This window comes from Ascidia mentula, chromosome 8, assembly GCF_947561715.1.
Source record: "Ascidia mentula chromosome 8, kaAscMent1.1, whole genome shotgun sequence".
NCBI classification, from domain to species: Eukaryota; Metazoa; Chordata; class Ascidiacea; order Phlebobranchia; family Ascidiidae; genus Ascidia; species Ascidia mentula.
In genome coordinates, this window is record NC_138573.1 from 15,537,598 (window position 1) to 15,559,448 (window position 21,851).

Here is a 21,851-nt window from a genome sequence, read left to right on the forward strand (position 1 = left end):
ACAAGAATTCACTTTCATTTTATCAAACATACGCTTTATGTTCAAAATTTAAAAAACAGGCCACGAAATTTGGTTTAAAAAAGGCAAATCTGGTTAACCTATGTTTAAGGATAATTTTGGGTCGCTTGCAAAGATTATGTCATAATAGGATTTGTGGCGTAAATCATCAATTAAAATTTTCCACAAACACTCCGAAAATGTGCAGGCAAGTCCAGACCTGTCCGCGTGGGATCAAAAGAAAAAGAACACAAATTTCCGTTAATTGCGACACCCTTGCTGCAATCAACCGTTCCTCTACGGCTGATATTCATGGGAAATCAGAACGTTGAGTCAAATCACAGCTGGTCTTTTACCTTTTTTGTGACTATTGTTATCCACAGCGTATCAAATTCCAAGGTAAGTTCCGCGTCTCAAATTTCAAACCCTCGTCAAGTTGACTCATATGCGCGGTAGATATATGTTCCACGGGACGCTTTTGTGTCGTTGTCAAGTGGGAAGAGTCGAGAAGTGTTTAAAAATATATTTTCTGGCCATCAGCATCCACATCAGCCGCCGATCAGCACCCGCCGATAACCATGGGGCCGCAATAGAAATCGTTTTTCTGGTGCGTCTCGGTTGGCAAGTGGGAAATTTGGATTCTCTATATAAGGGGTGTGCGGAGCGGGAAGGCTAGTCATTTGTAATTTGGCCCACAAGTTATAGGGCGCGTTTTGGCACAAAATAAACGTTTTGGTTGTACAAGTGCAACATTGCACACTGATAAGTTATTTGAAGGAAATACTGTGTATTTCAGTTTGTTAAACTTTGGCTTGTTTTTTTGTGAACTGGTCTTGCTATATTTAGCATATCCTTACATGATTTTCGTGCAGTCCGTGTTGAATTGTATCTCACGTGTTACTGCAGAGCCTTGCTCAGTTCAGTTTTACAACTAACTTGTCAGTATAGCCTAGTTTCTAAAGTGGAATAATGTATTTGTTATTGCTGTTTACACTTGCATAATGCTACACTTCTATTTGTTAAATTTGAACCTGTATATACAGTATTTATTTGTGTAACCTCAAATTTATTGTGTTATAGGTGCTATATCAGTGACCTTTTTGTTTACCATCATTTTTAAGTTTTCTGTATGGCTGTCAATGTTCCATCTGCTCGCGATGCAAGTATCTAACCATGTGCAGCATAACAATGTCAACAGCATGTACAACAACAAGAATGCAAACAACAATCACAACACAAGGAACACATCGCCGATTAGAAATGCTTCTGCAAAGCAACACAAAAATGAAAACAATGTGAATGGTGATAATGTTGAAGAGAAACTTGAGGAGTCTAGAAAAGTGGTTGAATCATTTTTAAAAAGAAGTTTGAGTCAGAATGCCAAGGCTTCAATGGAAACCATGAGACCAGAAGGTAAAGTTTTGTATGAGCAGGGCCCCAATATGTGAATTTATCATTGGTTGTTGCAATTGCTTTTATAATATTTCATAGTATGTTTGCAGGTGTATTACTCTTCAAATTTATCAATGACAAATAGGTAAAAACGTGTCTCCTACAGGGTATCACAAGCTAAAGCGAGATGGCCGTCTAGCCTTCTACCAAAGACAGCAAAGTAAACCCGAACAAGGGAGCCTTGTTCGAAAGGAGTTGGCAAGAAGTGAAAGCACCAGACCAACAGTTTCTGGTTTGCCATCGAGACCCTCGCTAAATGAACTCACAAGTGAGGCCAAAAAGGTTTCTATGACAAGCAGGCCAACAGACCTTTCTCCACTGAGCACGTCAGACCAAGATATTCGAAGAACTTTTGCTGCAGAGCGAACTGCAGAACGGGGAAGCCCCATGATTGAGAGCTTGATTAATGACGATAGTGTTCACAGCGGGTTTCAGTCCTCGGTAGGAAGTTATTAACTTATTGAGCAATGTGGTTAGTCTTTCCTGTGGCAAGATGCAATAAATAATACAAGATACACGAACATCAATTGCCATGTTCCTGCACAACTGTAAAAAAGATTTTATTCTTGTACAGAATTCCTTTTCACAACATTGATTGACGATAATGCTACTGTCGATCAGTGTTGGCTTTACAGCTTCATCCCTTTTTTCTCCACACGACTATGTATATGTTGTTAGCAAAGTATTGTACCAAAATATTTTTTGTGGCTTTAGGATTCCATGGGAAGTGGAGGTGATGATGGCACTCATATGCGGAGAAGAAAGAGCTTCACCAAGGCTGTCACACGGAAGTCGGTCATAAGTTACATCGAAGAAAAGAAAAGGCACAGAGAGGTTTGCCAGCTGGCACCTGACATTTAGCACTTGACAGTGATGCAAAGCTGGGGCCACTTAAGTATAGTTTATCTTTCTGGTTTAAATGGCTATTGAGGGACTCTTCTGACTCAATATAATCGGGCACCCACACTTTGCAGATGTGATAATGGTTACCAAGTGGTGGCAAACACAACAAACTGCTTGACTGAAACACAAAAACCAGTGTACATTTACCTACAAAACATTTTAACCATATAGGTTTGTGGCAAACCACTGTAAATTAGAAGATAATATTAGTAGAATGTAGAAGCTATTATCAACAAAATAGAAAAAGTCCTGAATAGGCTCATTAAAGAAATGAATGTATGCAGAGCTCTGGTGAAACGTCAGCTACCACTTCAGCTAGCAGGCGTCCACGGCCCAAGGGAAAGTCAAGAACACCAGATGTAACAAGAAAATTCAGGTATGAACATTAAACAATTTTGCCCACATTGGTGTTAGAGCTACTTTGCTAAGCACATGAGTCTTGGATTGTGTATTTTATCTGGGGGTTTGTCGCATGCTTCTTTTGTTCACACAATGTCAAATCACACTCTTATTTGTTTGTCCCCATTTTCCTTGAATTGCTTTCAAAAGATTGGGGGCCATTAAAGTTTCATGAGATTGTGGCGCCAGTTTCGAGTTTCAAAACTTCTTACACAACTGGATAGACTTTTCAAGTGCATGTGTGTGTTGTTAACTATGAATAACAGCATCTTGCAACACCACAACAGGCGCGTAAATATAGGAGATGACAAACTCACTCAAACTCCAGAGCAATAGTTTACACAGGAAATTTAAACAACATAGGCACGCGAAGTGGCTCTCGACTAAAGAATTTCCTGTGATTTAACCGCCCTTACGTTCAAGTTTTACCTACACGCGTCCGTCACTGAATGTCTGGACGCACTTGTACCCACGTCGATGACGTCATCGTTTACGACGCGTCATTTGAACTGTCGGTGGCCATTTATGACGTTACGGTCGGTCGTGTGAAGGTCACAGCAGTTTTTTTTACCCGGAAGTTAGAATGTTCAGGTGTTTCGCCACAAGGTTTTTTGAAGACCTTGCGCTAAACGGGTATGACGTCATAAAATGTGCGTGTTGCGTCATTGGTCGCTACAGACGCACGGGGTCGCAATTTTTCTGTTCACATGGATCGTGGGTTCCGTTCAACAAACGTCGACCTCCAGTTAGTGTTGTTCGGTGTGGAGTGTGGTGTGGTAATGAATTACGTAATGGAAAATCAAAGCTAATATTTGTTTTGAAAATGTGCCAGCTGGCTTCCTCGCAATATTGCTCCTATTGGCTGAAATGTTTTTCCAGTGGGCGGTGGTTACATTTTTCCCTCAAATGTTTATTTTTGGAGTTATTTCGATGAATCATCACTTTCCCACGACCACTTAATAAATCGACCACATTGCGCGTGCGCTTTGTGCATCATTATATTGTGATGTAAATTTATGTGATAAATATTTGAAAATGACGAGCTTTAACACAGGACCGACTAACAAAATACAAATATTGCGGGGGCACAGTTATCTACGATTTTTGATAGTAAGTCGCCGAACGCCTATATATTTTATTTTCGCAACTTTGTGAAATTTGCGTTTTTCAAACAGCAAGCGTTTTATATTTTTTCCACAAAGAATTGATTTGTTTGTTTTTGTTCGCGGAAATCGAACCTGTTTTGTTGGAAAGAAATTGCGCCAAGGGTAACTCATTGCACAAAGTGGGCTGCGCGTTCAACTTATTACACCACACTTCAAACTTTGACGACGTCCTTATCGTGGGACAACAAAGCGCGCTGCAACTGTCTATATCGCTTGGCATTGTGATTTATTACTCAAGCGCCAATGTGCAACCGTGCCAGCGAACCAAGTGCACGTGTCTACTCGGTAATGTTATTCCGCTGATCTTTCCGCCAGACAAACTTAATTCGTCCCTAAGGGATTGCGTTGGCGCAGTTTCTTCATGTCAGCGTTTTGAAGCGATTTATTAAGGCTTCAATACTGTGACAGCTGCATGGTGCCCAGACACGTGTTTCCCATGCACTGGTAAAAACAAACACACCCAGGCTGTTTTCATGCATTGCGCCCTTTTTTGTAACTGCTATGATGTGGTGTGTTTTGGCCAGAGGTCAGTGACCTTTAGCGTACAAGGAGCTGGTTTACCTTTTGTGCAAACTAAAACGTACTCGCAGCTGCGGAAAATATTTTAAATTAGGAGGAAATTTTACTTTGAATATGTGGTTTTGCGTAACCATATTTTCTCAACACCGGAAGCATTGAAACTTTCGCCGTAAAATAAAATCTAACATAACCCTTTAGTAACGATAATGTTATGCTCCATACCTGCATGAAACTGCGCTGCAAACAACCAAGGAAAAGTAATTACTCCTTTGTTTGATGTGTTTTTATTGCCAAACGCCCCGAAAACCATCTCCAAAGCGGTCAAGTGCTGTCTTAACACAACAGAAACGCATCCGGGCTTACGGTATATGTCCCCCAGCCATCCCGCCATTTCGGGCTCGATGGCGAACGTATCAGAATATCCCATAGAGCGTGTAATCCCGGGGATGCCCCTCAGCGCGCTCGCGTCATCCTTTGTGTGCCCGTGGGCCCGAGTGGGGATGACTCACCGCGGGCGTCTTTGTTGGCGCAAACGTGCACTTTCCGAGCTCGACAAGTTGGGGGGTGGGTGTGGTGCGGGCCATTGCCGCAACGCTGCAGATTCGACCAAGTCGTTGTGCACTGTTTGTTAGTGGACCTAAAGCGAAAGGGGTTCAAAACTGGGGGGTTGAGTGGTATGGCGGTTTCCTGACCTTGCTTGCACGCGTGTCTCGGCGCCGTGTTTGTGTGCGTCCGCTCGAGCGAGTCGGTCCCCCCTCCGTTCAAGCACCACCTCTCCATTGTGACGTCACACGAGGTGCCTTTCGCGCGCCCCCCGTTTTCGAATGTTTGTTTATTGGCTCGCTCGAGTGTTCGCGTGCTAGGGCTCGCGCTGAGTCATAACAAGCAGACTGAACGGCGAAACGAGATCTGCTCTCGGGCCCGCCACCCCCCAATTTTGACCCCTCCCCACTAGCGGTCCGTTAATTCGCCGCGCCTGGTGCTCTCGATTTCGTCGGGGTACAATTTGTGACGATCGCGCGTGAATAGAACGCGTTATGATGAACAAACACTACCCCTCTTTCTGAAGTACGACCAGCGGGCTTCTTGGCGCCCCAGCTGTAATAATATGTCGAAAGCGGGAAAAACCGCTCGTGTTTGCTGTCGTTTAATCGCACGCAAAAGTGTAGAGTTACGATTGCTGCGCTAATCGCGTGTCACCTGCCCATGTTCCGCTTTTATATTCACCACCGCCCACGTTTAATTCGATATATGGCGCGGAAGGTTCTGGTTTTGTGTTGCATCTCGGCACAACGACGCCTCCGGGCCCGGCCTTTACGCTCAATAGCGATGTATGTGTAATCAGCGCCTATTACACCAGGCTTTTGTAAGGCACGACACTTTGACTGCTAATCGACGACGAGAATTAACCGGTGCCCGCTGATCAAATAAAGTCCCCCGAGCTTCAGCCATCTGCGTGTGTCGACGAACACCTGCTCGATTGCACCATTTAGTCATTCTGGCAATGTCAACATTCTTGATCCCTGGGGGATCGCCTGGGTCTTCTTGCTCGATCGTGGAGTTTATGTTATAGTTCAGACAATTGCCCTCAACGTGAGCACTGATAGTGAATCACGCGTTACACTTCTGCGCTCGTTCGGTTATTCACGATATACAACTTAAAGGGTCCTTAGTGCGGGTCACTGCGAGGTCAGATGGTTAATATTAATTTCTAAACCTGAATTCGAGGTTCGTTCTGCACCCACAGTAGGCGCCAGAATTGCTTTCGTTCAACTTTTTAAGTTGAAAAATCGGTTTAAATTGCATTTTCGATCATTTTGCACATCAGTGTCCGACTTCCAATGCCCGTCGTTTTAACCTTTTGGCCTTTTGTCAGTCGAGCGAAGGGTGAGATTGAAAACCCGTCAAAACAAGACGACCGCGTAGTCACGTGGCGGTCTGCTCTTCTTGTGATTTTTGCGTGTGCGTGAATTTTCGTTTTTAAATTGTACGAAAACCTCTTTACGAAATTGAATTTTTTGTGTTGCATTAAAATCGCGTTTAAATCGGGAATTGTTTTTTCTCGCATTTAAGTTTAAAAATTTAAACACGCAAATTCTAAATGTTGTTACAACGAAAGGTAATTAAGCGGCACTAAAATGTATATGGATACTGATGGAGTTTTTGTCTTTTGTTGCATCTTTATACACCCGTCGCCAGTCACTGTAATTAATAGTGCGATATGCACTGAAGTTGAAAACATGTTTACCTTGCGTAACACAAGGTGCGATATGTAATCCCAACCAGACTGTAGCTCGGAAAAAGCGGCAAGTCATCATCGTAAGATTATCGTCATGCTCCAAAGTAACAACATTGTTTTTTTCCCATCGCCCCTGGTCACGCCCGCAAATCGAAACCGAGGAGTGTTACCCCAAGCGCTCGAAGCGCCAACCGCAACACTAGCAGAAAAACGCACCTTCCGCGAGGCCAACGCTGTCCCAGTTTCGCACGCTCAACGAGCGAGACAAACCCTTTGTTCGTCGTTCTGGCAAGGCCTCGTTGGCGCGTAATTAACACTAGTCACCACATGTCACTCACGAACCTGCGGCTATTAATATATCCACGTTAACGGTGGCAGCGCGCGCTTGATGCGACTTCGTATAAAGAAGAGAAAAAAACACAAGGACGCGCAACAATCGCCCGGCCCTCGAATCACTCCAACCCTCCAAACTGCCAGTGGCGCAATCGTGTAACCCAGTCACTGTGACGTCATGTAATCCATTTAAACGTTGCGCGCGCTCCCCCAGCCGTCGCCTCGGTTCTTGTCTGGACTTGTCGTCCCTGTCTGTTGGTTGGTCGTCAAGCGCCCTATGTTGTCGCTACGCCACGTGTTCCACGAGCGGAAGATGTTGATTTGTGGCTGTGCGCTCGCACGAGGGGGTTTTGGCGTCACGCTCTATTTTCCTCGCTTGGTTCGTTGTACATTGTTTCCAGCAGCCTCACAATAGCATTTGTTACATCTGGTCACCGAGCCCAGATTATCATTGTTCAATGAATAAGTGATTTTCGGATTTACTATATTTCGGAAATTGATATTAGAATATGCGGAAACGTGTTTGTGAGCAGACGGTTCTTGCAACCTAACACGCAACACGTGACTGCTAACGCAACTCAAACCCCCAAAGGAAATTGGTTGCCAAATTTTTCGCAAAAATATCGATTAAATCTCGAATATGAATGCTCACTACTTTTAAAAACATTATGACAACGTCGGTTATTACAGGCCAGCAGGTATACGATATACTACGCTTGCTATGCAACAAGAATGCAACTGCACGTCGTCGCGTCAAATGTAATACGGTACCTTGCAGGCGTTCTTGCGCAACAGTTATTGCAGCTTGCCACCAATCAAAACTGACCTTTAAAAACCGTATTTCCGTTTTAAGAACGCGGGCGCGCAGGTTGCGGTCGACCCATAGCTTGTTGCAGACCTTTTGTCCAAGTGACTGAATTTAAGCTCCCGTATTTGCTGTTATTTGTTGGGCGTCTTTGAGATGGAAAATTGTTTCCGTGAAGTCGCCATATCACGTAAGGATTTCTACACACACTCGTCAAACAAACCGTGGTTGTTACAAGAGACGTGGATACTGGGTACCAGCACTCGCTTCGCCTGTGACATATGACGAAACACAACTGTTCGGTTTGTCCTACTTGAATCTGATCAGTCAGGGCGTCTGTCGTTGTTGTAACAATGTTTTTGTAACAATGGGAATGTCCACTATCATGACATATACAGTATGCAATACGCGCTTTGTTTTGTTCTAAAAACACTCGGTCATAATTGGTGGCGTAGATTCGGAAGCGAACGCAATCTAAAACCTTAGACTATCAAGGAAGCGCATGCAACCCAACTCCACAACGTGGTCAAGACTTTGGTCCAATCCAAACCGTGGTCGTGCTGTGAGCTGCATGTTTACTAATTTGCCGAAAGGCTTGGCGGAAAGTTGCGCAAAGCCGTTTCCGTGAAATCTGATCTGCTCGGATTGGCGAGCCAACTGCCGGTTGCAGCGAGTTTGCAGTTTGTGCAAGTTTGCAACATGTGTATGGCCGCTTGCCTGGCGGGTGGTGCAGCTTTTGCTGGACCGAATTCCACGAATGGACGCAAATGCTGGCCAGCAGCTGTCTTTGTAGAGTCTGCACACCGACTTCATTCAAGGCTTCCCGTATGGCCATGCACGTTCGGTTGGCGTCCTTCGCTTTTCCGGCTTAATCCCAGAAATTTGCCAATGCAAAATGCCTGTTTGAGCACGGTGATGGTTTTGTCCAATATAATATAATTTAATTGCTTTAAACTTCAGTTATTTTTTAACATGACCGCCCCAATGGATTTTACGCAGTCGTGGGAAATTTTGCCGTGTATTGTACCAAAGTCCCTCCTTTAACTCGGTTACTCAGCGCTCAGGCTGACACTGAGGTTGTGTTGGGTAAAACTCGCATCGCGCCATGTTATTTGTGGAACTCCTCCACCGCTCCCAAGTACGTTCACTGACGTCGTGAGGTCTTTGTTCGAACGAAAACACAACCCCAAATAGCAGCAAATCGCACGGGAGTGTTGCTGTTGATGATCCCCCAACTCGTTAGCAACAGTTTCAATTGCCGACATTCGCGGGCACAAATCTTCTTGCGCTCCAGATGCGTCCGTTCGCGTTGTGCTCGGGCGAACGCGGTCACGTGACACGCACGCGACTCGTAGTAAACAAGGATGTTCTGGAAGTGGGCGAACTCAGTGAACCCATCGCCTCCCGTGTTTACCATTTTAGAGATGGGTCTATTGGGCTCCTAAAAGTGGCTCGCTCAGGTACGCGAAAGCGTTCGTGCACGCGACTGTGGTTGGTTGTGTTTTTTTGCAAAATCACTCCCTATTGCGTCCTTCCACAAACAAGTCTCCATGTCGTCGCTAAGAGGGGGGACTTGTTTGTTAAACACTGCGGACAAATGTACCGAGGTTGCGACATGTTCGTTTGTATAACCCTACTACGCCCTGTGCGCGCGACTACACATTGATTTTTAAGCTTCGTGTTACGATTGCTGCTTTCGGTGTTCTAGAAAAAATAATTAATGAGCCTTTGTTCGCTTTGTAAAAACGAACTGGTGGTTTTTGTATTAGCAAACAACACTTAAACATAATTTTAAAAAATGTTTTTTTTCTCCTTACAGCACCAAGGTGCTTCCTCGTAAGTTCTCCGTGAGCGAACCGCTGGCTTCCACGTGGCACGGCTCGACGTTCGCTGATCCGAGCAAATCCGAAGATGCCCGATCGTCGCTGGAGAAAAGGCCGACTCTCAAAGAGCGAATGAAGCGACTCATGGCGGGACCTTCAAACAAGTAAGAAATGATGTGCTTACTTTAAAGCTGTCAGCACAGGTCTTGTGATTTTGTCCTCTTCTCTCGAATTATAGCCAGACCTCGTTATTTCGGGCTATTTACAAGTTTGGTGGCACATTGGCACAGAACTTTAAGTAGTTGACATTGAGTTTGAATGTTTTCTGGTAGTTTGATGTAACTTTTATGACTGTAGGCAAAGTCAGTTACTTTTGCTTCGGCTTCTGTTGAAGTTTCGGTTTGTGTTATTTGCAAAAAAAGTGTTTAATATTTGATGGAGCGTTCATTCATATCGAAAGTTTCATAATATATTTTAAATTTTGAATGTATCCTGCTGGCAGAAGTCACGTGTAATTTACTCCACGACGGCAAAACTGTGTGTACATTAATAGAAATTAAAAAACGGTGGCGCAAATCAAAACCAATCGAACCGGAACGGTGCGTCATTATTACACTCGCTCCAAATTAGGGGAGGCTGGATTTGGGCGCACACAAAAGATCGTCGTATCGAGTGGCTTGCACGATATCGCTTCAAGAATATCACGAGTGTGTTGTTATTTTCGGAGCATAAGTTTACGGGTATTCCCCGTTGGGGTGTAGGACAGACGTCTTGTTTTAGTGTGTGGGTCACAAGACGGGATAATTATACGTTGCATGCCCCTGTTGGAAAGTACCGGGGGTTACTCTGTTGGTGTCGTCCACCTGATTTATTCGTGGGTTTGGGCCTGAAAAGATTTTTTTTTGTATTTTTGAACAGGTTCAATATGACTTTAATGTTAAAAGTATATTGTTGCGTTTAAAATATTGTTTTTAGCAAGAATTTGGCGGATGATTTTTTAGCGCAGACAAACTTATTTAAATGTGATAACGCAACACTTTTTCCAGGGGTGGCCAACCTTTGCTCCCATACGCCAAATTTGTCACTTTTTCTCGACTTTCTTATTCCCTACTAAGTCTTATATTAACTTTAGATTAGTTTTATTTCAATTCAACTCACGTCTATCTATGGGTGATCTAAATTTCTAATATGTTTTTTCCCCGAAAATCTCCCATTTTTTACGGCCAGGCCTGTTTCTGTATTATCTCTTGGTAAATGTATAATGCGCCACAAAGATTCGTGCATTGCGCCATAGATTGACCACCCCGGGTTTAAACTCATTAAAAATCCTGTTTTTTTTTATGCAACGCACCAAATGGACATTTTCTCACAACCCTCCACGCGCCCTAGATATCAACCTATAGGCGCTGACAAAACTTTCCCTGTGGATATGTTAATCATCATTTGTTATTACACTATGCTACGCGACCTTTGTGTAAGGGGACAAGGACGCTTCCCAAATAGTATGTGGGAGTTTACGGACACACAGTAGACGCTTGCGACAGGAAAACTGCTTGTAACAAAATACTTAACAGAGCGCAAGGGATAAATTGTGGAAATGTACTCACCTGGGGTGGTCGAATGAAATTTGAATGTAGTATCCAGCTATACTTTGTTGTATGGGGTGTGGAGAAAATGGAGATATAACTCTTTGTCAGTCGTCTTGCAACAACGCGAATGTTACATCACGACAGGGGGGTTGCAACATCCGAAACTAGCCTTGTGGTGAAGTTTGCTCCTATGTCGTCACTACTCGGGTGTTTGACACAAAATGCACTTTACCGTCGAAATTCTGGCCATTATATGTCGACCTTTTCGCGTTTTTGAGTTTCAATACTGGAATTTCTCAAATTTTCGCCATAGTTGTATTTTGCATTTTTTGGTAATGAGGAACTTAATATTACGCAAGTGGTATAAGTCGGGGTAATAATGCTCCCCGCAGACAAACAAATTGTACTCGTGTCGTTTTTGTTCAGTCAATGATTCGTAAATTCCGCAGACACCACAAGTAGGGAGAAAGGTATTTGTGTGGGGGGTTTTAGAACGACAGTTTTTATTTGTTTCACGGTCACTCGTTGTTTGACTAGTAGAAGTCGTAATATATATCTCATCTAGTAAACTAGACCCGGATTTGTACAAAGTTTTTTTTTGAATTGTCTTTGAAGTTTCGTATCTTTACACAATGCAACGCCTTAAGGTTAAGTATATATTTTCCTATATGGCTTACTGTGAGTGACGCTTTGACTTACAGAAAGAAGATACAGTACAGGAAATCCTTCGAACTTCGTCACGAGAGAGATTCGGAAGAACCGCCGCAGCATGCTAGGTAAAATTGGGATCTGTACTGCCATCTGGTGGCAATGGTTATGCGATTTGCACCCCGCTAGGGGGCACTGCTTGGCCGAGTTCAAAGTGGCGAAAAACTGGGCCATGGCAAGTACTTAAACACTTCTCGGTCAAATGTGCTTTTGTTTTGTGATCATACATGCAATCGCATAGTAAACCTTACGCCTGTTTTATAACAACTGTTTATTTTCAGTAAAACCGAAGATTACCACAAACAACTGCACGGCGTGGAAGTTGTGTAAGTAGTTTAACACATTTTGCCCTTTTACTTTGACGCTCGTTGGGATTCTGTAAATTTTACCCCTAGGTCCCCGCCGACCCCGCGGTTACGTGGGAGATCCCCTGCCGACCGCAGCCCGTCGCCCCCCAAAGGGAAAAACATTTCCAAACTTTTCCGTTCCCCCTCGACCAAAGTGAAGCCATCACCAAAAGTGAGTTTTGCAACTCGTTTAACTTGCTTCATTAATTGTAGTTTATAATATTTTGTTGTTGTGAACCATTGCACAATTAGATGATTGAACTACTTGTTGGCACTTCTTCACATTAATATGGTGTAACTTTTTATGAAATTATGAAATCATTAGTATAAAATTAGATTTGTAACCGGCCCAACCAGTCTCAAGCAAAACAACTGTTTTTATGTAAAAGTGGTTTGGGGGAGTGTTAACACCGCGTATTATATTTATTAAAAGTTGTTCTATTGCAGATAAAGGGTGACAACCTGCCATTATCAACTTCAAGCAATTCCATTAACGCTCTTGCCACAGGGTGGGTTATATAAGCTACCTAAATGATGTTGGATAATCACAACCAACTTCTTCGGTGTCAATTTAATGTAAAATGGGTTACGCTGATCGCCTGGTTCCTACTGCTGATAACTGAATATATACAAGTCAATAATGCTATGCGCTTAATCCTGCCAATTTTAAACTGAAGTCCTTGTAATTTAAACGGATATAGCTTTTATTTGGTTGAAATAGTGTTTTCATGAGGTGTTTTTTTTCTTTTTTTTTCAGCAATCTTGAACGTGACAAATCGGGGAGTTTGCCTTCGTCTGTTCGCTTCGGTCTCAACTCTGGACACGAACAGATGCGAGATTTCGAGAAGAAACGAAGATATTCCGACGAGTTCTCGTTAAGGTGGAAAGCTTTTTTTGCCGCAGTGTTAACATTGTGGTCATTCCTGAAACTTTTTATCTTTTCAGTTCGCCAAAACATCCTTTCAAAATTTAAATAATGGCAGACCGAAAATGATTTAATACGATTTAAAGTTTTTGTTTCCTATCATTGGAAAAAGTATCTGAAAATATTGTCAACCGACTTTACAAAAATCCGTGTTATTGGCCTGATTCCAATCACACTGCAACCAATTGGTCCCCAGTCAATAAAAATATTTCCCTCATATAGCTCCCCCAAGCGGACGCCGAGTAAAAAGCGCGACACCGACTCCTCGGCATCTCCAGTGCGACCCGACCACCTCGACTTGAACACGAAGAAAAAACACTCGGGCGGAAAATTTAAGAAGTTCTTTAAATTCTGGAGGAAGCGTCATTCATCTGATTCCTCCACCTCCGATGGATCAAGCCACTCACAGTCGGAGCCATCCCTGCCTCGTGCTCTTGAGAAAGAGGAAAAGAGAGAAGGTTTCTTGTTTTATGATTTGTTGATGGCTAAGCAACCGGTGGATGAATTCACGTAAAATCGCAAATCGTATGAACTTAAAATACTGCATTGGATCGGGGTATTGTTAAGCGTCTGACCACGTGACCAGTATATCTGCAACTAACTCCAAATTAATTCTTTTTATCGATGCAAACTAAAGTGCTTGCTAGAATAAACTTTTTACGCCGTCGAATCACAGATGAAAAACTACCTATTTGCTGCCATGAAATTTAAGTTAAGTTTTACAACTTGTTCACAGCCCGAAAGGAGGAAAATCAGAAACAAAATTGGGATACAACAGACGCAAGCGCAGAAGCTCCGGAGCAGGTAATTACTGATGTTTTTAATGACCCACCCATTCTCATCGCAATCATATTTTTTCCGATTTTCAATTTATTAATTTATTTTATCTTAATTTAGCGTCGTGGGTTCAAACCCCGCCCTGGCATAACTCGATAATTTTCGCCACAGCCTCCTCCTTACCACCACCGGGGATCGCTGTCATTCTCACAAGGCGATCTCGACAATCTCTCCTTGCCTGAGAAACAGAAAATCTACGACGAGATTGCCGAGACGTTGAAGAGAATTTCGATGAAGTACAACCGACATATACAGAGCAGGTTCGTACCCGATTAATCTAACATATACGGTGGTAGAAACGATCAAATTTCCTCTTTAATTTCACATGTAGATACACCCTGTGCACTAATCAAAATCCGCGTAGTTAAATTTTTGCTGATTGTTGACGTTAGGACTTCAATTCTTACTCCGAATTGTGATATCTTAAGACAGAAATGTATTTGCTCTTAGAGTCAGTGACGTCATTGGGCCTGAAAAAATTGTGCAAATCAGGATTCTTATTAATTTCTTATTTCTTTTTCTAATTTTCCCATTCAAATCCACACAGAATGCGTCGCAGTCTCCGGCACGTCACTCTGTACTGGTAATATACCACACTCTGTCCGTATCGATCGGTGTGTTTGTTGTTGTTGTCGTCCTTGCACGTGTGCGTCATCAAACGTTTGACCAATCACGTCTTGCTGTGGCGTAACCTTTGGTGTCACGTGACTTGGGTGTGAAACGCAGCGACATTTACCTGCATGTCTTGTTGAACTTATTTCAAAAGTTGCCCTCTTAAACTTGAGGAGGCGCTGATTGCTTGTTATTGGTTTGTCAAGACTACACAGTGCGCTCATATTAATTGTCCATTAAAACTTAATGGTAAAAAAGCATACAAAACCACCTTTCTCCCGCAGGTTAATGCGCTGGTCGAGTAATTCAGGAAGTATATGCTACTGCGGTTGGTTAAGCTTACCTGTCAATGCATTGTCCGATTAATGATTGCAATGCCGAGGTTATGTGGGTTCGGGTGGTTAATCCCATAAGGGAATCTTGCTTATTGTTGCACATCTACACAGCTACCAATCTTAGGGTTTTATGAAAACGTGATACTGTTAATGACACTGTCTTATTTCATAAGATGCACGCATACAGTGATTTCAAATAAGTATTACTATTAATTTTCATAAAATGACCAACGACCAACATACATTGCTATACTGACGTCATTGAGATCAAATCTACGCTTGAAGACTTTTGTCGTTTTTTAGGGCACTTGAACCGACTTTGCTTCCGTTGCAATATGTGACAAATGACATTATGTGGTCATATATCTCTCTAACTAGTGATAAAGGGTGCGTTAGTGCTGTTTGAATAACCGACGACCCCGGGGCCATAAATAATGCACGTGAACACCTGTGACCGCTTCGCTGTGTGGTTTATTGTTGTTGACCCCTGCTAACCTTAAGAATGTCTTACATGCACATTGTGGGTTTTAATGGCAATCTCCTCGTTAACTATTGCCTATCGGAAAGGTTGATTGGTACCGCGAACAAAAAGTTGCTGTTCTTGCTCCAATCTTAAAAAAAACTAGATTTTCTATTTATAGATACAGATTGGGATGGTAGTATTCGGTACATTTTGTTGTCTTTTATTTAAAGTAAAATTTAATTTATTTTTCTTTAACGCAGTTGCTTCTAGCTAAACGCATGTTAACTTTTTGGAAAACAGAAAACGTAAATTTTTATTCTCTATTTCTCAAGGCACGCCTTTTCTGTTTGAAATTACCAAAGTAATGACGAAAAACAGACGTTTCGCTTTCTTGGCATATTTAACATTGTCTGTTGGTGATTCGGGTTCATCAAGCTTTTGTGGTCAAGCACACAATAACATTTTGTAGTGTTCTTGTACTGTCGTTTCCAGCTGCACCGCTGCGATCGGGTCAATAAACCGGCAGTAAATGTGGTCGGGTGGCCTTAGTTAAGCCTGTTTCTCCGCACACCACCGCAGCTGGTTCTGAAACCCAACGACCTCTGCTGTAATTACTTCATCGATTTCCTTAAGCTCGCTCGGACGTAGCATTGACCGAGCGACACGTAAACAGCTATTGTCCGTCAGAGAAGCGAGAGAAAGAAAGAGAAAGGGAAAAGAGGAGTGGGATAGGAGAGGTGGACACCCGTTATATAAGGGATGGTCTAAATCCGTTGCAGTACTTTTCCAGGACGGCGCAAAGGCGCTTGTTCTTTACGTTTAATGCTTGGCGAGCTGATGCTGTTGTTATATTGCTTACACCAACGAATAGAACAGACTACTTTACAAGAGTGAATTCTAAGTGTCGTATCTTCGTACATTGTATCATTAAGGAAGTTTTTGCCGGTTTGCCAGCATGGGTCTGCGCAAACTTGTCACCAAATGGCGGGGAGCTCAGAAACTTTGGTAAATTTGCTGTCGTCTTGCCGTTGTGTTTGTTTTTCCTGGCTGTTGTTTTGTTACAAACATTATTGTGTAACTTTAACATGCATTCAAAAATTTCTTAACATAAGGTTGTGCAGTTTGGTGTCCTAAAGAGGTTTTCCACGGCTAAATGGACAATAAATTGATTACACGGATGAAAACAAACTGATATTTACCGGCTGTGTTTAACAAGAGTTGAATTTATTGATGCAGGTCTTCTACGCCGGGAAGTCGCATCGTCACCCCCGATTCTTCTTTTTCATCCTCCACCGCCGAATATCGCTGCAGTATCAAGGTTATTGGAGAGAAAACGTTAAATTCAAATAAGATGCCTCGTGGCTTCGGTGTCACTGACATAATCTTTTTGTTAAGTTTTTTGTTCTGCCCGTGTATAAATTTTTGTGTTCTTAGTATTGTAAAGTTTCTTAGTATCGCAAGTATTGTACTTGCGCAAAGAAAAGGGCAAACACCCCTGGGCCACTGTTTTCACTGATAAAATGCACGATTTCTTTCAAATATAATAACCACAGTAACCAAAATATTGCAGAAAAAACATGAAAATCACATGTAAAACAATATATAATCCCGCAGACAACTCGCTCCGATCCACCGACTCGACAGAATTCCCGCGGACCAATTCACCCGGCCAACAGATCGTTCAGATCGCACAGGGATGGAAACCAACCGGCGATGAACGCCTTCATGAACTTATCAACACAAAGAGCATCGAAAAGCAATGAGTCTCTCGGGCGCTTCCGAGCGGCTAAAATGCCACGGTAGGCAGGGGTTACCGTGGGCAGTAGGATTTTATTGCTACTCTGTCTATTTTCTTACCATTAAAGCATTTCTTGTACAACATACGTGTTCATAAACCGGTCGCTAAACACAACAACACATTATTTAGAACAAATTTGGTTCGACGTCACACACAACACACGTTCACCGGTTCCTTCGACTCTCCGTATAACCGCCACCGGGTGTCGCGCAAGCGCTCGTCTCCTCAAGCCGATCGTCGCGTTGACGTCACACATCTCACGCCACCCCAAGAATACAACGACGTTCCCGACGGTCTGCCTCCTCTGGAGACTGACCATGCTGCGCCACCTAACGAGGCTGCGAGTGTACGTACTTCGCACACTAGAGGGGGTAGCATTATATCCGATGAGGAATTGGCTTCGTTCAGCTTGTTCCGTGAATATCCTTCGAACGGAAGCGAGGTTGACCACGAAAGATACTTCCGCAGTCACACGGTGGGTGTGACGTCATTCAGTGATGACGTATTGTGTAGTGACGTTTTATGTTAATTGCTTCAGGTCACATCGGCGCACAGTTATGGCGATCCTGGAACCAGTACTACGCAGGAATTCACGTTTGAAGGTGTGTTGATTATTCCTGGTTGTTAAGAGATTATGGACGGATCAAACACTTTTATAGTTTTATTCGTGGCAATGCTGTTCATTTATTTGGAAGCTATTAATGCGATTCAAAATTAATCCTAGTAACAACTATAGTATACGGATTTCGATTATTTAAAAGTTGGATTCAGAACGTTAATTAATGAACTATTTGTTGAACAGCACGTGACACCGAGCGGCCAATGAATGCGATCGATGAAGATAAACTTGTTCAAATGTTGGTTGCGGTTTTGTGTCAGAAGGGCGACGAATACACAAGATCGATCGATGTAAGTTAGTTACGTTGTGGCGATGGAGTCCTATTGCAAATTATTTTCGATTTCTGTTAAAAATGAACCAAATATTTTGAAAATGAAAGCCAAAGCTAAAATCCTGTTAATCATTAGTAAACGTTTCGAACACTAACTGGGTTCATCATCAGTACTACAATGAGCGCATGCAAGAAAAGCGTCGGGGTAATAAAGGACTGAGCAGGCAGAAGGGAAACAGCAGCAGCAACAACGAGCAACAAGCCTTTATTACCCCGACGCTTTTCTTGCATGCGCTCATTGCAGTACTGATGATGAACCCAGTTAGTGTTCGAAACGTTTACTAATGATTAACAGCATTTTAGCTTTGGCTTTCATTTTCTAAGTTATCAACTCCAAATATTTTGCACCCATGAACCAAGTACCTATGCATACTTGATGAATATTCAGTTTTATTTGTAACTATTCCTAGTGCCTTATTCTAACGTTATATCGACGTCTTTTTGTGCGTCTTGTTGGAGAAGAGTTGACCATGGTCATTCCGCGACTGTGTTTTATTTAAAAACGAAGGTGTAAGATCATTTTTTTTTCTATTCAGATGCCACCGATACCTGTCGAGCCAGCTTTAAGGATAAACGTGGCTCGTTACATGGCAACCACAACGTTCGGCGCCTTCCAGCAGTTTGCGAATCGGTTTTGCAACAACGTGCGCCAGTTGGTGGAAGGGTCGCCTTCGAGACATCCTGAAGTTTTTCCGGCAAGTCGACGTAACCTCATTTAACTCCCATTTTACTTTTACACAATTTATAATAAGTGTTTTTTTTAATCTCATCTCGTCAAGAACAATATTTCAAAATCAAACAGCAAAATATAAAAAATAACGTCGTTATGCAGATTGTGATGGTGCTGAATATGACCCAACTTGTCGTTGACATCGTGAGTTCACAGCAGACCGTTCAGGCTGTGGAGAATGCTGTCAACTTCTCGACCCGAATGTTCGGTGAATTCTGCAGGGGAAGATCAATGGTAAGTCGGTCTCTGTCCATCACCACCATCATACAGTTAATGCTTGGGTTATTTTGGTAAATTAATGGTTAATTACAAATTTGCCGTGCTTGTAATTATCGTACACGCATGTAAAAGCTGCTAAGTTTTGTTTTGTTGCTGCCATTTTCATTATTTTAAATTTATTAAAAAAATATATTTTAATTTTCAAGCTCCCATTTAAATATTTTATAGCTGCTAATTTAATAATTGGACACACATACAATAGCTGCAAAATTTATAGTTATATGTTATGTACCACCTGTACAGTAGTAACATAATATGATATTCTTAAACCGAACATATTGTCTAAATATTTTCTTCTGCCTTTTAGGAATCGTTTTTGAACGATCTGAACGAAACCGAGGAAGAACTTTCATCAGTTGAGACCCCAAGCTCAGAGGGATCTCCCCGAAGGGCGGCTGCACCTCCTAGTTCCGATGAGGAAGTTGATTAATCTTAAAGTGAGTTGAAAGCATCTGTGGCAAGCGGACGATTTTACAACTAAGTTGCATTATTTTTACAGGTGTAAAAATTTGCTGCTTCTAACAAACAACTCGACTGCCCGAAAAAATTACCTTCATGTGTGCACCGAGGCCGGCCCTTGGTCCTCCACCCCAATCATCGCGCTTCTACGCCCTCTGGCGGTTGTCGTTTTGGGCGTAAATTCCAGCGCATTTGGCGTCGTCGTTTACCTTTAGCAGACGCCTCAATATATGGTGCGAAGCCCTCAAAATGTTCCATTGCTTTTACTTTCGATTTTGCGATGCCCCCTGTGGGTAAACACCACTAGGGTATTTTATGTTTTAACGTTATTTGTGCTTTTTTGGAATTTTATGAATAGAGTTTCTTTTGCTTTTCGTTGCTGTTGCTTCGGTGTATTTATTTTCAGTTTTGACTTTTCATCTTTCTTCAAACTGTTTGTACAACCTTTGTGCGAGCCAGCGCTCAAACCAGATTCCACCATCCTAGTCAATTCACTAACACGGGTCGAGCCACTGTGACGTTAAATCATCCCTTTATATTATTTATGCGTTTTTAAGCCAATCTTAGTGCATAAATTTTAACATTTTTTACGCATCTTAACGGTTCGTCTCGAAGCCAAAGCGCCATAGATTTTTAATCCATGATTACACGCATTATCTCAACCTGGATGGTACAAATTTATTTGATAAATTGGTTTTGTAACAAAACGTGTACGCCATATACAAACCACGGAATAATACAGTAACTTTTGTGTGCGTGCGATTTTATACAACCTTTTGTGATATAGTCTGTATGGTACTGGCTGTAAGTTTTTTACTAGGACAACAAAATATTTCCATGTCTGCCCCAAAACATCTCTAACACTTCATTTTTGGTGAACCAACTTGTCCAAAATACCACAGGACTCACTTGAATATAACTTCGACGTCGTTGGATGCTAACGTGTACAACTTTTTACTAAATTCGAAATAAAATGATAGGCCGGTCAACAGTCTTTATTTTAGTAACAGCCTTTATAAACATCAAAGTATATCTAATTTATAACAATATAAAAAAACAATAGTTACTTTATGAAGCGCCGCTCTCACCCAATTCCTTCTCTATTTCCCTTCAAAATCATACGTATACATAAATCTATATGCCCTTGTGTTTTGTTACTCTCTCTCTCTTCGTTGATGTTGAGTTCCACAGTTTGTGAAAAGAGTTTCTGAAGCCGAAAGTTTTTCCCGTTTTCGTTGTTTCAAGTTGATGTTGTTTTGTTCGACGCATTTGTTCAATTCTTCATTATTCAATCCCCTCCTGCGCAGATTTCTTTGTATTGTTTCGGGTGCACTGTGTGAACGTCGAGCAACTGAAGAACTCCTCTACCCCCTTTCTCTTTCATCGGAATAAATTGTGCTTTTGTTTTAAGCCAAATTTGTGTCCAACATCTTGTCGGTCTGGGCGATCTGAACAGTTTTCCTGCAAACTAGCTTGAGAGATTTGCTAATGACAACTAAGTGACGCAATAGAGATCACAAGCAAAACGCTTGCAAATCATCCGTAGGAAACAGCAGTCGACAGTAAAAATATCGTTCGGTCCAGAAGAGGTGTTGGCCAATTGAGCAAGTGTAAAGTGGGTTTTCGCAAGATCGAAGCAATTCCCATTCGCGTTTTGGCTCCTGACTTGCTTGTTATTATGATGTAAATTGTACAGAAGACATTCGTTATCTCACCTACCAACCACGTCATTTGATCCGAGTGACTGATTAGAGCACGGTCGCTTTCGGGCACTAGATCAGATCAGCTCTGGTCGGCAAAACTTTCTCGGTGCTGACTTCAGCAAAAATTCGTTTCAAGCAGTAGAATCAATGGGACAATGTTTGCTTTTATGCCTGATTCCTGTCATAATTTCTTCCTGGTACCACGTATGGGTGCTCAACATTGATGCAACGCAATAGAATTTACCACGTTTAAGGTTATTTAGTTGTATTCCTTCCAATTAACTAATGATTTCCTAACTTTTTCATGGGCGAAACCACGCAAGGTTTTTTAAGGAAGGATTCCCCAAAACATCAGAAACGCCAAGTTAACCAGCTTTTCCGTGAAGTAGCTCACGGAACCTTCTATATCCATTTATTGGTTTATAGTCCTGGTCTTGGTGTAGTATTTTACTGTTCACAGTAAACGTCGTGATGATCGTT

General features: G+C 42.3%; 1 protein-coding gene across 1 annotated transcript; it reads left to right on the forward strand.

The window, feature by feature from the left end:
• Positions 1 to 1,083: 1,083 nt before the first annotated feature.
• On the forward strand, positions 1,084 to 21,061 carry LOC145910752 (uncharacterized). The gene is made up of 22 exons (XM_082997953.1): positions 1,084 to 1,410; positions 1,556 to 1,890; positions 2,164 to 2,283; positions 2,637 to 2,728; positions 9,633 to 9,800; positions 11,927 to 12,001; positions 12,215 to 12,259; positions 12,329 to 12,452; positions 12,728 to 12,789; positions 13,038 to 13,160; positions 13,428 to 13,663; positions 13,942 to 14,009; positions 14,154 to 14,302; positions 16,689 to 16,770; positions 17,067 to 17,251; positions 17,380 to 17,725; positions 17,789 to 17,852; positions 18,053 to 18,159; positions 18,737 to 18,895; positions 19,033 to 19,164; positions 19,517 to 19,646; positions 19,709 to 21,061. Exons 1-21 carry the CDS (start codon positions 1,137 to 1,139, stop codon positions 19,637 to 19,639), a joined length of 3,069 nt encoding a protein of 1,022 aa, XP_082854079.1. The 5' UTR covers positions 1,084 to 1,136; the 3' UTR covers positions 19,640 to 19,646; positions 19,709 to 21,061.
• Positions 21,062 to 21,851: the final 790 nt, after the last annotated feature.

Excerpts from the sequence above, each read along its gene's own strand:
- LOC145910752 (XM_082997953.1), top strand. The coding sequence starts at position 1,137 with ATGTTCCATCTGCTCGCGATGCAAGTATCTAACCATGTGCAGCATAAC. Across the intron at positions 12,002-12,214 it reads GAACCGCCGCAGCATGCTAG|TAAAACCGAAGATTACCACA; the intron begins GTAAAATTGGGA and ends GTTTATTTTCAG. Across the intron at positions 13,664-13,941 it reads GAAAGAGGAAAAGAGAGAAG|CCCGAAAGGAGGAAAATCAG; the intron begins GTTTCTTGTTTT and ends ACTTGTTCACAG.